At 37.0% G+C, this 16,109-nt stretch overlaps 1 protein-coding gene across 1 annotated transcript; it reads right to left on the reverse strand.

Annotated features, from left to right (window-relative positions):
* Positions 1-227: 227 nt before the first annotated feature.
* Positions 228-12,863, reverse strand: LOC103498224 (uncharacterized). The gene is made up of 3 exons (XM_008460748.3): positions 12,373-12,863; positions 913-1,086; positions 228-663 (listed from the first exon to the last, which is right to left on the reverse strand). Exons 1-3 carry the CDS (start codon positions 12,715-12,717, stop codon positions 529-531), a joined length of 654 nt encoding a protein of 217 aa, XP_008458970.1. The 5' UTR covers positions 12,718-12,863; the 3' UTR covers positions 228-528.
* Between the last annotated feature and the right edge of the window lie 3,246 nt (positions 12,864-16,109).

Consider the following 16,109-nt stretch of genomic DNA (forward strand, 5'->3'; position numbering starts at 1 on the left):
ACCCTCTACCAGAATTGATGTCACACCCCCTCTCGAGACCTCCAAGGCCTCCTCATGCAACCATGTGAAGGTGCGACCGCCTAAATACACAACCGCATATCTCACTGCGAGATAATGCGTTAAGTGCCTAGTAAACGGAATTCTCTCACCATTATTTTAATTCTTTAACGCATACAAGACTCAGTTAAGTTAATTTAGACAATAATTTTAACAATGAAATAATGAAATCAAACAAAACTAAAATCTCAACATGTGGATAATCGTACACAGTTTCTTTGCCTCTCATTACAGTTTCTTACATTGATATCGAATTTTAAGGATAAAAAAATTGGTACTGTATATTTTCTGTGAACAAATCAAGATTAGAATATGCAATCATACTAGAGAAAAACCATATACTCAGGATTAGCAGAGATGTGGGATGTCAAGTAACTCAGTCCCAATAAGAGAATTGAATTGGCAAGGACTAAACTGCAGCTGCTTCTCTAATGTAAAATGATAGGTCCAAGCAATCCACACAATCTAAGGTTAGCCCTTTCTCTTTCCATCTCTAATGTGATCAGCTTTTGAACTAGTTTCGCCGCCATCGTCAAGAGCATTCAAGTTCAGACTTAAATCCAAAGTGCTTTCATTCAAATCTTGACGCACTGGATGATCGTTGTCCTGAGAGTGATGAAATCAAAAGGCCGACCATTATACATGTGTTACACTAGTGAAAGATGAAGCTTAGTGCCAAAGGTTACTGAAAATAAATTCAGAGTTGTATAGCTCATCAATTTACGTTGAGCATATGGAGCATTGGCATGGAACTAATTTTGAAAACTTAAAAGTACTCAATACTCACTAAAGAACCCAGAAACGTATAACGTGGCAGATTGAAATTACTTAGTAAGACCACAAAATATAACTTACCTGACTTTCTTCCATTGGCACGTCATTAATATCTGGTTTCTCATCTTGAAGCTCCCCCTTGGTTGCTACTGTACTACTTGGTTCAACATCATTTGATTTGATAGCTTCATCTTCGACATCATCAGCAGCTTCATTTTCTGCAGCCTCGTTTTTCTGTTCCTCTAATACAGCAATCTACATACGAAGACAAATAAATGCACTTTAGAACTTCCAAAGATTCCACGCATTTATAATTTAGATGTGTACGTCAATCATAATTATGAAGCTTCACCACCATCTTCCATTAAGACAAATGGTACCTAGAAAAAGAACCCAACTGTTGGTGATCCCTTGAAAACAAAAACGGTACAAAAAAACAAACAAAAATACTATGGTGATCAATATTAATCCCACCCCCGCCCCCCCCCCCCCCCCCCCAAAAAAAAAAAAAAAAGTGAGTATAACCTAAAAGAAAGATGTTATGTCCAAAACCAAAACTCCACATATCCTAGGAACTATCTAAATTTTAAAAATAAAAAATAAAAAAGTTGTCTTTCTAGTATGAAAAATAACAAAACATCAACAGGCAACTTGTAACGAAGTGATTCAAATCTTCAGCAACACATTTACACTAGATACACTTATAGGGTCAACGAGTCTTTAAACAATGTCTAAGCAAATGATCCTTCCAAAGACAAGGCAAGAAAAAATCCGAATCTTCTTTAGAGTTCAACTTCTAGTGTCCGGAGGAACAAAGAGAAATCGAGGAGAGGAGAGAAAACCAACCAAAGTTCGGCTTCCATGTGAAGATATCAAAGAGATAAACCCTACATACAATGATAACTGTGTAAAGAAAGGGTCAAGTCTTGGGATTAAAATAGTGGAGTACTCAGTAGCACTGTAATATATATGCCCTATCATTGCCAATTATATAAAAAAGGATATTAAAAAGAGGTATCCTATGTTTTCAAAAGAGGGGAAAAGACATAGTAACAGCAGTACAAAGCTACAATCACTGCGAGTGTCAAACAAAGTATCTATTTGTTAGTAGTGTTCATCAAAACAATATAAAGTTCAACATAATTTCTAAAATTTGTATACGTCAGGCAGCTAGAAAGATTCTATGTTTACCAACGAAGACTGCTCCTCTACCCTTGCCCAGGCAATCTTGTTCCACTCTCCTACTTTTCCCTGTTTAAGATCCTTAAGGAGATGTCCAATTATTTGGAGAAAAAGTTAGAGGAGAAGCTTGATAGGAGTGTTCATAGCCATGAAGGGGGAAATCAGCTTGTTGATTGCTCAAAATTTTATCACGTCTATAGACTATTATTTTCTTAAAAAGAAAAAAAAAGAGCACATGTGGACCTAACTAGCCTCCATTAAATAAAAGACCTCCAATCCTGTAAAATCACACCTATCGAATAATTAGGAAAAAAATTGTAATTGAATTCCTAAAAATCTAATAAGAAAAACCACAAATCAACCAGGTCCAAGCCTCTAAATATTACTGTTTTTCTACAGAAACAAAACAACTTTCCTTTTTCATCAAAAAAAAAAAAAAAAACAAAAACAACTTTGCTTGAGAAAAAATGAAATAAAACAAGGATATCCAAGAAAACAAGCCCCAAAAAAGAACCCCACAAAAGAAAGGGTTTCCAACTAGGTAAAATATTGCTTAGATAATTACAAAAATAACCTCGAAACCGAAACCCATGGAGAAACATGAAACCTCACTAAGGACCAAGACTCACAAGAATCCGTCTCCACACCCCTTAACACTATTGTTTCTCTCACCCCACAGATCCCAAATCACAGCATATACCCCAGCAAACTAAAGGAAACACCCTTTCTCTCTAAAGGGTGATGAAGAAGGAATTCCCCAATCATTAGACGAACATCCCTCTGACAAGCCAACAAGACATCAAACTCTTGCAAAAGAAATATCCAAAAAAATCTCGTATACGGGCATCCCTTTAAATATTACTTTTCCTCTCACCCCAAAGATTCCACAATAGCATATACCCCGACAAGACACTAGAAATGATCAATCTCCCTGAAGGCAAACGGAGCAGGAATTCCTCTATCATCTCAACTGGGTCTGTATAGCAAGCCAACTAAAAGCCATACACCTCAAAAAATAACCATACATAACGTGCGAAGTTGCATCACAACTAGCTTTCAGAAATTGGCCAACCAAGAAGCACCATCTTCACTACTATGCTTTCTCAAAAAGAATTTCTTAAAAAAGGACATGTGCATCTTTCAATCAAGAGGCCACCACCTCAAGTCTCAATTGTGATACCTTAAAAAATTAACAATGTTTTTGACAAGCTGCCCACAGAATCACAGTCTTATGCTAGGGGTGCTAGTAGAAAAGAATTAGGAGTTTCACTGGGGAATAATAAGTAGCTAAGGAGATTTTGTTATAAACCCTAAGCTTAGCTGGTTTAAGTTTGATAATCTTAAAAGAAACAGGGTCTAAGTACATCACAGTGTTTTCAAAACGCAAGATGGACACTAAGATGACAAGTCTTCTAATTGCCTCAAGGCGAGAGGTGATAATGGCGTTGCCTGATTTGAGCAAGACATGTTAGATAAAATAATCAATAATGTTATCTATTAACATTTACATATTATAAAGGTTAATTTACGTAAATGTAACAAAACTAAAAAATATTTACGCCCGCGTAACAAAAAACAAAAGCCCATGAAGTTGGAAAAAATATTTTCATAACTTCAGGTTTACCCTTGCATCACTTCTCTTTCTTCTTCTTCCATTGCGATTTTTTCACTTCCAAATTTCTTTATCCCCTCTTCCAAATTTTCTTTTTTCTATTTTCAAAAGATTTATTCCTTTGTTTAAATTTCCTATTTCATCTTCATCATTTTCGGCAAAATTTTTTAAGTTACTTCATCTTTCTCATATTCGAGAATATCAAGATTGTTTAAATATCATTTTGACATGATCTAAACAATCGTTTACCACTGTTAACACGATTGTTTAAATACTAAGCCCATTTCCCATCATTTAAAAAGAACTACACGATCGTGTTGATATGATTTAAACGATCGCTTACCATAACCAACACGATCATTTAGCATAGACAACAAGATCGTTTAGATTTGAAGCCATTTTTCCATTGTTTAAAAAAAACTACATGACCGTGTGAATATAATCTAAACAATCGCTTACCATAATCAACACGATCGTTTAGCATGATCAACACAATCGTTTAAAGTTGAAGCATTTTTCCCATAATTAAAAAGAACTACAAGATCGTGTATCGTGACCTAAACGATCATAGACCATTCGTTTAGACTATAGTACACGATCATTTAGAGGATTACTCACGTGTGCGTGTGGCCGATTGATCGTGTTTGACTATGATATTTTGATATTTCAGTATTTTCCATTATGGGTCTGTGTGCTTTTTCCGTTTTCGAAATTGTTCTATAGAGTGAATATTTTACCGGTTTGTTATATTTTTGAAAAAAAACTCTATTATAAAAGCTTTTATTTTCAAATATAGAAAAATGAACCAAAATATTTACAAAATATTACAATCTATCATGGTTTAGGGGTGATCATCAATCGTTCGGAGTCGGATTTTTAAAAAATCAACCCCGAACCGACCATAGTTAGTTTAGTAAAGTGTCAAATCGACCTCGACCTCGATGAGTAAAGGTCGGGATCAATCGGTTTTTGTCAGGTCGATTTAACACTTAAAAATACTTTTTGGAAATTCCCGATTTGAAACTTTTTGAAACCAATCCCAGTTAATCCCTTTCATTTCCAACCGACTGACTTCGATTTGGTCAGCTGGCTCCGTTTTTTGGTCTATCATGTTCACCCCAATCGTGGTCTATTGCAGATAAATTGTGATATTTTGCTATATTTGTAAATATTTTCAAAAGTTTTGTCATTTACAATAATTTTTCCTATAGATAATACTTCTACTATAATAGTATTGTTTTTCTTTGACATGATTATCTTAACTAAGTTTTTTTTTTTTTAATTTAGTCAATTTTCTATTAAAGCATTAAGGTTGTCAATATGAAATAATAATTAAAATGACAAATTTAAGCTGATCTAAAATCTAACAATTGACTTAACATAACTAAATATTACAAAAACTCTGGATTTCTAAACCTACGGTCCAAATCTAATACCGACTTCTTGAACACACTCCAAACAAAATTATTCTAAACTAGCTTAACACAAATGCCCACTCAAGGGTTATATCTAAATCTCTCTAAAACAGGGTTCTCTTCTTTCTGGCTGGGGGGCATCTTAATGATACCCATCTTGTTCATGTCTATTCTACATTCATTTCCCAAAGTTAAAGCTTCAATCCTCTATTTTGATACAAAAGGTATGGAATAAAACTCAATTGTGGAAGCCATGACACTTAACTTTACAATGCCAGAAAGAATATAACAATCTGGCTAGAAAGACGTTGGGCGAAAAATAAACAAGAATAAACAAAAGGGAATAAACAAATCTTATTGTTGGTAATTACATTGTTCCCAGACCATCAAGGAAAAAAGTTACCCCATACCTCTTCATTAAGGAAATGAAAAGCGACTTATGTTCCAAACTACAAAAAGGACCTATTAAGGAAAAACTGCACACGGAAAAAGTAGAAGCGATAGAAGAACAAAAGAACAAGAAAGCAATTATAAGGGAACAGGGAAACTCTCTCAGTTAGGCAGTTACTATTCAATTCTTAAATAGAGTAACTCTTGAAGTCTTCAGATCATTGCATCTGTCTTAAAAGCTCTTGTAGAAAGTTATTTATACCGGAAAGAGATTGATTTACAAGTTTACCTCTTACGAACTTTATCTTTGATGTATGACCTTACTTGAATAGGATCTATTCTATAGGTTGTACAAATGTGTGCTTGAGTTCTAAACTCTACCCTTGATGTCTAGTGAAAGACTAAGATTCCAAAGAAAGTTAAGCTTTTTTCTAGGTTAGTTCTACTGGGTCGTGTAAACTCAATGGGCAGGCTTATGAGGAAGTTACTTTGTTAGTTGGTTCCTTCTATTGTATTCTTTGCCAGAAGGCGAGGGAACACCTAGATCATCTTTTTTAGAGTTGTGAGCTTGCAAGGTTGATGTTGAATTGCGTTCTCCCAGAGTTTGGTTTCATGTTGGATCCTCAAAGAAGAGTGGCATGTTGGCTCCTAAGAAAGACGACATCCACAACTTATCTATATCCTAGTCTTTTAGAAATTGGTGCATTGTCGTATCCTATTGTATCTACATACGTGTCTGTGCTTCCTAGAGTTTATCCATGAACTTTCAAGTTGTGTCTAAAATATCCTAAAATGCATCCGGTCTATTTGTAGGTTAGGTTCTTTACTTAGCAAATTAGGTTCGGCTAGGCAACATTCTAGTAGGTTAGGTAATTCCTAAGAAAGTTAGGTTCTTTACTTAGCAAGTTCTGCTAGGTTGAGTGAACATTTCAGATAGGCTTGCTAAGGATGACTGTGTGTGGGGCCTTTTTGTCGTATTCTTTGTCAGAAGGCAAACAAAAACCTGGATCATCTCCTATGAGGCGGTCAGTTTTTGCAAGTTGTGTGGAGTTGTTTCTACAGGAGACTATGTTCAGATAGCCGACCAAAGAGATGTTTGTGTTGTGATTGGGGAGTTCCTCTTCCATCCACCTTTTAGAGAGTAAGGTTGTTTTTTGTGGTTTGCAGAGGTGTGTGTGGTGTAATGGGACATTTAGGGGTAGACGAACAATAGCGTGTTCAAAGGTAGGGATAGGGACCCTTGTGAGGTATGGTCCTCAGTGAGGTTTCATGTCTCTCTTTAGGCTTCAGTTACCAAGCCTTTTTTGTCGCTATTCGCTTGGTAACATTTTACTTGATTGGAACCCCTTCCTTTAGTAGGGGTGGTTTGATGGTCTTGTTTTTTGGTATGTGCCTGTTGTCAAGGCTATATTAGTGGAGTTGTGGTTTCAAAAAAATCAGCGAGTTTTCCATGACTAAGACTTCACTTTGGTTTGATCATTATGAGCTTTCCCTTTTAAATGTTTCTTTAGGTGCTCTTTTTCTAAAGCATTCCATGCTAATCTTTGCAAGGGATCATTTTAAACTAGCATGCCTTCATCTTCTCATCCTCTTGAAGCTACATACTTCAGACTTGGTTGCTCAGCTTTATTTTAGTAGTCATGTTGTATTCTGAGAAGGGCTTCTATTTTCTTAAATCTATTTTAAGGCTTTGTAATAGTTTATGCTCTTGTATTAGCTTTAGATATCCAGACTTTGAAAGGTCATGTATTTTCTATATTCATTGCTATAATTTGGGAGTGATGAGGATGCGAAGGGGGTGTCAACCTAGTTGAGATGTCTGGGTGCACCTGCCAATCCTACTTTGTACTTCGAGACTATCTCTTTTCATTATTTCGATGAAAAGTGTGTTTCCTTTTCAAAAACAAAAAAAGAAAGAGAGTTTATTTTCTTTTCGAAGGGGAACTCTCTTCCCTCAACCTATACGCTGGGCTTGGCTTTTGAGTAATACATTTTACAAGTTTCTAATAAAAATAAACAAAAAACAATGTTTCTCTTACAAAACAGGGGAAAAAGAAGAATTGAGCAATCAAACAAGCATAAAAAGATTAAAAGATTTTCAAGAAGTCCCTCAAGCTTTCAAGGTCCAAATACAAAAGTCGCCAAAATTTGGAGAGACATGGGCACAATGGAGTTAAAGGCAGGCAGTGAAGACAAGTTCGCAAACTCAAAATTCAAGGTCAAAAAGTTTTTTCAAATGCAAGTTGTAAAAGTAAGAAAGAAAAGTTTATGTTCCACAATAGACAGAATTAGTATAGGCATCCTCTTGCAGTGAATGGCTTTAAAGGCAAGGGAAAAGGTTACAGAGAGTTTTACTACGGTTCCAATGGTTTTTCCAAAATTGGAAGTGGTTCCCATGGACTTGACAAAATTGTTAAAAGGATGAAGACAATGGTGTACCATATGTTAACAAGGAAATGTATTTTGGGAAGACCATTGGGTGGGGGATAGACCTCTCTCTTCGGCATTTCCTAGGTTATATCATCTGTCTTTAGAAAATTGTGTGGAGTCGAACTTTCTAGATTGGTCGGGAAAATCTGTTTCTTTTTCCTTTGGCTTTCGTCTGACGTTTCCCACGCCGGATGTGGTCTCTCTTCTTTCTTTGGTAGAGGGTTATGACTTTAGGATTGGGAGAATGGGTGTTCATGTTTGGAGGCCAAATCCTTTAGAGGCTTTTACTGTAAGCCGTTCTTCTGGATTTTATTAGATCCCTCTCCTATTGTTGAATCAGCTTTTAATGTCTTGTGGAAGATTAAGATACCAAAGAAAGTTAAGTTATTTTCCAAGCAAGTTTAGCTCGGTCATGTGAATATGTTGGATAAGCTGATAAGAAAGATGTTTTTGTTAATGGGTCCTCTTTGTTGTATCCTTTGTCATAAAGCAAAAGAAAATCTTGACCACCTTCTCCAGTAGCGTCAGTATGTGAGTTCTGTTTGGAATGATCTCTTTAAGTAGTTTTTGATATCTTGTTGGCTCAGCAGAGGGATGTAAACTTGATTTGAGAAGATCCTCCTCCATCCGTCTTCCAACGAAAAAGGTTGTTTTCTTTTGATGGCAAGGTCGTGCACGTTATTAGGGAGGGAGAGGAAGGAATAATAGAGTGTTTCGAGACGTGGAGAGGAACCCAAGTGAAGTTTGATCTCGAGTGAGGTTTCATGTTTCTCTTCGGACTTTGGTATTAAAGACATTTTGTAATTATCCTCTTGGCAACATTTTACTTAGTTGAAAATTCGTGGGTAAAGGCTTGTTTCTTTTTTCCTTTTCTTTTTTTTTTTTTTCTCTTTTTGTATCCTCTTGTATTCTTCCATTTTTTTTCCTCAATGAAAGCAGTTGATTCTATAAAAAAAATAGACATATGGAGAGGTCCATTATCCTAACACATGTTATCAAAGCCATGCCACAAACTTGTTCCCATCAATAAATCCTCATATGTCAAACAATGTGCAGAGGCTTAGACATAATTATGTGGAATTATAGATAAATCCTATGATGCCCGGCAAAAAATAGCGGCCCCTAGTTATCCAACGTGATCTGTAAAGTAAAGGCAACATGATTGAAAACAAAGATTGTTGCAAGAAGCTCAACAGAACTTTGTTTGGGGGGCAGATTATTAAGAGTTCTACGCCACGATGAGTAATAGGTGTCCACTCAATCATGAATTGATATGTAGGTGCGCTCTATCAGACAGACTATGAGCTTTAAAAAGTTAACATGGACAAGACTACACTCTTGAGGAGGTAAAGATTGGTCGAAGAAGGGAGGGCTCAAGGGTCCTTCCAGGATGAAAACATGGTTCAAGTATAGAAAACTTACTGTATGTAAGAATTTGATGTGCTTACATTGTTTCTCAATAAAAGCAATTGTCTCTATAAAAAAAAAAGAAAAAGATGGCATATACCAGTACTAAGAAGCCAGCAAGATGTTGCTAAAAGTTAACTCATGGAGCTTGTACATAAATGGACAATATCATAATCAAACAATCATAAATGGTAAAAACTTGGAAAAGTCCATTGTCCTAATAGATGAAATAAACGAGTGGCATTCTTTTTTGTGAAACAAACAACTTTCATTGATAAAGAATGAAAGAACACACGGGCATGCAAAAAAACCAGCCCACCAAAACACCCTAATTAGCAAAAGGGGGACCAACCATGTAAAATGTTACCTATAGAATAATTACAAAAAAGCTTTGAAATCGAAGCCCAAAGGAAATATGAAATCTAATCAAAGACCAAATCTCACTATGCTCCCTCACCATACCCCTAAAAACCCGCTCGTTCCTCTCACCCCAAATGTCCCAAACAATAGCACAAACCCCGACCACCCAAAGAAATCCCCCTTTATCTCTATCTGGCAAATGGAGGAGGAACTCCTCAATCGCCACGCAAACACTCCTAGAACCAACAAAACTGACACTAAACTCCTGCAGGAAAGAGCTCCATATTGCTCTCGCATGATAGCAATCCCAAAAACGATGATCTTCCGACAAAGAATGCAGCAAAAAGGGCCGATTAGCGAAGTCCTCTTCCTAACAAGCCTATCCATAACACGTCCAAGCAAGACTTGCCAGTTAAAGAACCTAACTTTCTTGGGAACCTTAGTCCTCCCAACCACATCAAAGACAAACTCAAAATAGGGAGAAGGATCTAACAAAAGAATAAACAAGGATTTACAAATGAAACCCATACTTGGATTAGGAGTCCGGACACGAACATCCCTTCTCTCCTCCTTAAAGTTACACCCATCAAGCAAGGTAAGAAGAGAGGCCACCTCCGTCACTTCCTTATTTGTCAAATTACAACGGAACCCATAGGAGAAAGAGACAGGATCCACCAAACTAACCAGACAATCCGAGACCATGTAGTTTTTTAATGAGGATAAATGATATAGATAAGAAAATAAAGAACAAAGGAAACTCTCCCCCACCCAATGGTCCTCGCAGAAATACGTGTCCTGAACATCCCACACAAAGCAATAAGTAAACCAAGAGAACGTAGTAAGCTCAAAGGAAATATCCTTCCAGGGATTTCGATGTGTGCCTTGAACCCCTTTCGATGTCCATTCAAAGGGATGGTCGGATGGGTGCCATGCTTGCTCACAATAATCCTATGTCATACAGACTCAGGTTCAAGAGAAAAGCACCAAACCACTTAGCCAACAATGCTCTATTACAAATTCTTAAATTGTCAATCTCTAATCTCCCTTGGTTTACAAGACGCCCCACCAACTCCCAACTCAACAAATGGGAACCATGACCTTTGTCGGCCCCTCCCGAAGAAAATTTCTCATGTATTTCTCCATACTTTTGCAAATCGAACTAGGGATCTTGAACAGTGACATATAATACACCGAGATACCACTCGTAACAGATCTAATCAAAGTTAACCTCCCAACTTTTGAGAAAAACCTTTTCTTCCACCTCGCCAATCCCTTACGAATCTTTTCACAAACGAGGTCCCAAAAAGAAATAGCCCTCGGATTGTCCTACAAAGGGAGCCCAAGATAAAGCGAAGGGAAAGAACCAACCTTACAATCAAACACCTCCACCCATCTCTTAATAGCATCCGCATTAATACCCATGATGGTGCATTTGTTCCTATTGATTTTCAAACTAGACAACTCCTCAAAGAAAGCCACCATATAATTAAGACAACTCCTCAAAGGAAGGACTCTTTATTCCCGGAGTGAACAACAAAGTATCATCTGCAAATTACAGATACGATAGTGTAACTTCATTTTTGCCAATCCTGAAGGGGTCAATAATGTTTCTTGCAACCCCTTTACCTATACGACAGCTTAAGACATCCACCACAAGTAAAAACAACGGGACAAAGGATCCCCTTGTCTTAAACCCCTAGATGCTTGTATCAACCCTTTTGGGGATCCATCGATGAGAATTGAGTATTTCACATTTCTAATAAACCCCCACATCCACGTCCTCCATTTATATCCAAATCCTTTTTTCATCATCACTCTGTCCGAAAAATCTCAATCCACATGATCATACGCTTTTCCAAAATCAAGCTTGAGGAAAACGCCCTCCTTTTTCTTCAACCTATACTCCTCTATAGCCTCATTAGCAATAAGAGCTTGGTCCAAAATCTGCCATCCTGTTAGAAAAGCACCTTGCACTTCAGATATTGTCGAGGGCAACACTTTCCTTAACCTATTAGCAAGAACCTTAGCCAAAATCTTATAAACACTAGTGATAAGACTAATAGGCCAGAACTCCCCAACTTTGTTGGCCTTTTCCTTTTTGGGAATCAGACACACAAACGTTTCCACCATCGAGTTGTTCAAAATCTTTCAAAGAACTCCTTAAAAACTCCCTCCAAATCCCCTTCAATACGATTCAAGTGCATTTGGAAGAAAGCCATAGAAAACCCAACTGCCCCAGGTGATTTGTCACCATCGCAGCTGGAAACAGCCTTTTTAATCTCTTCTAAAGAAAAAGGCATCACCGGCTCCTCATCCTCCCTAGGCGAAACGGGGTTCAATCAATACCTTCCAGAAAAGGCTTGACCCTCACTTCAGGACTGAGGAGAAACGAGTGGTATTAATCAACCACACTTCTTCAAAAGAAAAAAAGAAGTTTTTGTTCTACGATGGAGGACACTGTAGAAATTTCACAAGCACAAGATCCAAACATAAGCAAGCCCTAGGGTTACACCACAACTGGAAGCCTAAATAGGACATATGCACCTTACTACGTGGATAAGGTTTAGCTTTCAAATCATCACGACATGAAAAAGGTGCACATTTGCCAATTGCCTACAAGTATACTCAGACACTCACGTAAATCTAAAAATCCCAGTAAATAAGACCAACAAAGCTACAGCAATGCATTAAAACTTCAAAATTCAACAAACCCAGATAATTCAAACAGAAGAAAAAGGCGGGTACCGGTATGTATTTAAATTTTCGGCGAGGAGGTTCCTCTGTCACCGTTGGGGTGTCCTCTTTGCCGGCATTCTTTTCATCGGCGTTGCCATTGTTGAGACTTTGTGTAATAGGCGTCCACTTGAAAAGCAAAAGATGCGAAGCGTTAGTAGTAGAGTTGGCAGTGGCATTGGCGGCAACATTGTTGGGGTTAGTGTGGCGCTGAGAGTGGGAATGGTTGTTGGAAGCGGTGGTCGACGGCGCAACGTGGATCCATTTCTTCTTCCACTTCCTGACCGGGCCAGTGAAGACGGTGGCGGGTCCGTAGCGAGTTGAAGAGCGGCCGAGTCGGGCACCAACGCCCTCCATGAATCAATCAATCGGTCGGATCGGTGGCGCTGGCGTCAGGGTGGGGCGTCCGATCCGTTTCGGGGGAAAAATTAAAATTGGGAAATTCTTATCTCCTTCCCTCTAAAATGCTTTTTGGCTTCGACTTATTAAGAGACAGATGGCTTCTTCTAAAACCGTGTTTCCATCCACGACCTTCCTACTTGTTTTATCAATTCCTGCCCTTTAAAATTATTACGTAATTATTAATTATTATGGTAAAGTGAACTTTTAACCCCACAATAATTGATACGATACGGTATTCTTTTCTTTAAAAGCATGTTTCTTCATCTCCACACTACAAGATGTTAATTTAGAAATTAATATTTTTAGGATCACTAATGTAACTTTTACTGTCATAGAGAGCAATCAAAATGAAATTTAATACAAGTGACAAGATCGAATCGACCTACAGGGAAGCATAAATATTAGTTTGGAAAATTACCAATAGTAAGACATTTTCAATGGAGTTTAAGAGTCTTATGATACATTTTTAAAAAGTAGAGTTTTAGGACAAATAACTTGTGAATGTCAAAATTGCCCTCATGCCCGAAGTTCTCAATCACTTCTCCACTATTTTCTCCTTGACAGATGACAAACGAACAACTTGGATGGCAATTACTAACTATGATCGTCAACCACAAACGTCAATAACTTTGTCAGATTGTGAATATGGGAGTAGCTTCTTCGACTTTGACGGATCGTGACAACACAATTACACCACATGTGCATGACTACCTAACATCAGTGGTGAACGATGCTTCCATTAAAGAATGACGACATGATCAAATGATCGTTGAGGCTTAGAAAGTGATGGTGTTGCGTTTTTTAGACATATAGGTTTTGATTTTTTTATTCGAGCTTAGATAACAACGACACAAAGACTTGGATAGCAACAACAACACCTTTTAAGTTTATTGCAAATCAGAAAAATTTCTCAAACTTTAACCATGGTATAAGGAATTTGAAAATATGGTTGATTTTTTTAAGCTGATCTTTTTAGAAATTATTCTTTGTTGATTTATGTTGTATTTACTTTTGGAAATTTCTGACTTTTTAATTGAATTTTCTCATTTGTAAATTGTTGCCAAATTAGTTTTTGTAGACTAACAAAGAAATTGTACTTCTTTTACGACAAAGTTTACTAACTTTGTTGTTCTTCAGTGTATTATTTAGTTTTTTTTTTTCCAAGATATTTGATTATAAGTTGGTTGTTATATCACAGTATTTACATGTTGTTTCTGAATTTGGTATGAATATTATTAGGTGATTTTTGGTGGGTTTAGTCATGTTTTATGTGAAACCTGGGTTCTCAGATAGAAGAATTGTGAGGAACGAAGTAGTGAAGAAGAAGGTTAGACTAAGTATCTCAGGTCTTATAATAAGGAGGGTGGAAATTGCTAAGTACAAGAGGAATGTGTTTTGGATAGAGATGTGAGGAAAAATTTATGTGACATGAGGAAGAGTACGCAACAGTAGGAAAATGGTGTTTTGGGTGTATACGACGAAAAGTTAGGCGAAGAAAGGAAGTTTGAAATTTAGATAAAGCATCTGAATCAGATTAGTAAGCATTTTACGTGTTGACTTAAGAATAAGCATGGCTGGAAGAAATAGAAAATCTACACGTGTAGTTCATTAAGAAGGAACTAGCGAACAATGATGAGTTTATGACGACTAATCTAGTTTAAGATTAGTATAAATAAGCATCGTAAGTTCAAAAAAAAAAAAAATAAAGCTCTAAAGTGCTGTCAAAAAGAGAACATGCGAGTAGGAGAAAACTTTGAAATAGACATTAAGAAGAAGGGAGAAAAGAAGAGCCAAGCGACAAAGGGAAAGAAGGATTGGGTGTTAATGAATAGGAGGAGTAAATGAAGCTAGGTTTCGTGAGTGATTTTTCAACGAAAGACACAAATTGTGTGTTTGGGCGCTAAACTAAGAGGGAGTTGAGTGGAGTGTGTTTAGCCCACTCCACGTTTGAGGCTCGGATTATGAAAATCCTAGTTTTAGGGTTTCCATAATCCTTCATTCTCTTAATCCTTCTCGTAATCCTTGGCAGATCCCCCTCCTACTGTTCGACACTCCCCTTCTCACTCCTTCTTTCTACTACATGTAATCCTACTCCCTCCTTCTCACAATCCTTCTCCTTTCTCCAAATCCTTTCTTTATTTCTATCTCTCTATTCTCATCCCTCTTCGAATCTCATCTCTATATTCCCATCTACTTTTCCATTTTTCGAATGCCTTCTTCGAATCCTAGATTTGAAACACTTCTCTTTGTCCATCATTGGTTTTGTTGAATGCTCGGTTTCCACCCCTAGCCTCTGATTCCCTTCTTCTTCTTCTCCTATTCGTCTTGGGTTTCATTGAAGGCTCGATTTTCACACCTTGCCTCCAAAACCCTTATCGATCGCTGTTGTTGGTTTTGTTGAAGGCTTGGTTTCCACACCTTGCCTCCAAAACCCTTCTCATTCCTCGTCATTGGTTTTGTTGAAGGCTCGATTTCCACCATTTGCCTCCGAAATCCTTCCTTGCATGTTTGAAGAGGGTTGTGAACATGCAAGGGTCTCTTCCTTGTCGCTCTGACTTCTTCCTTGTCGCTTGTATTTGTACCTCAAAACGCCTATGAACTTTTGCTACTTCTATTGTGAGATCTGGAGAATGGTAGGGGTGTTGGCGATTTGAGCACGATAAGGATGGAGATTCTTCTCGATTTATATCTCAAACCTTATAGCCAATGATGAGGTCTAATTCTGAAATTTCATTGCTCTTTTTCATATTTGTGTGTGTTAATTTTCCATGTAGAACGTTTTTCATATTCTTGTGTGATCTATTCGGGAAAGACACGAAGGATTTTTTTTTTTTTTTTTCATATTGTTATGATATGGGTTGGAGTTTTTTCCTTTACTCATATTTTTTTTCCCTTTGCTCATGATTCTGTGTTTATGCTTAAGTCCTTTGGTCACACTATGTAAATGTTTTTCCTTTGCTCAATTATGTTTATGCTTTAATCCTTCCCACAGGTGTATGCTTCATTCCATTTGCTCATATTTTCCTTTTCTCATAATTTATTTGCTCATAATTTCATTTATGCTCATATTATATAGTTCTATGTTAATTTTTTTTTCTTTGCTCATAATCCTTTACACAGATGGATGCTTCAACTTTTCAATTAGTGTTAGACAAATATCTTCATCTTTAGGTTTAACTTTGATTTTGTATATGTTGAATTCTATCTTTCAATTATGTGATTGTGATTTGGGGTTCAAAAAGATTTTTAACTTCTTTGACTCATTCCCATACGTTATGGTATGTCATTTGTGGTACTCCTTTGACTATCATATCCATTTTTTCTTCTGAGTTTTGGGTTGTATATTG

Source organism: Cucumis melo, chromosome 12, assembly GCF_025177605.1.
Source record: "Cucumis melo cultivar AY chromosome 12, USDA_Cmelo_AY_1.0, whole genome shotgun sequence".
Classification (NCBI taxonomy): domain Eukaryota; kingdom Viridiplantae; phylum Streptophyta; class Magnoliopsida; order Cucurbitales; family Cucurbitaceae; genus Cucumis; species Cucumis melo.

Coding starts and splice junctions, on each gene's coding strand:
- LOC103498224 (XM_008460748.3), bottom strand. CDS start 12,717: ATGGAGGGCGTTGGTGCCCGACTCGGCCGCTCTTCAACTCGCTACGGA. Junction 1,087..12,372: donor GAAAATTTAAATACATACCG/GTACCCGCCTTT, acceptor CTTCGTATGTAG/ATTGCTGTATTAGAGGAACA. Junction 664..912: donor TGCCAATGGAAGAAAGTCAG/GTAAGTTATATT, acceptor CATCACTCTCAG/GACAACGATCATCCAGTGCG.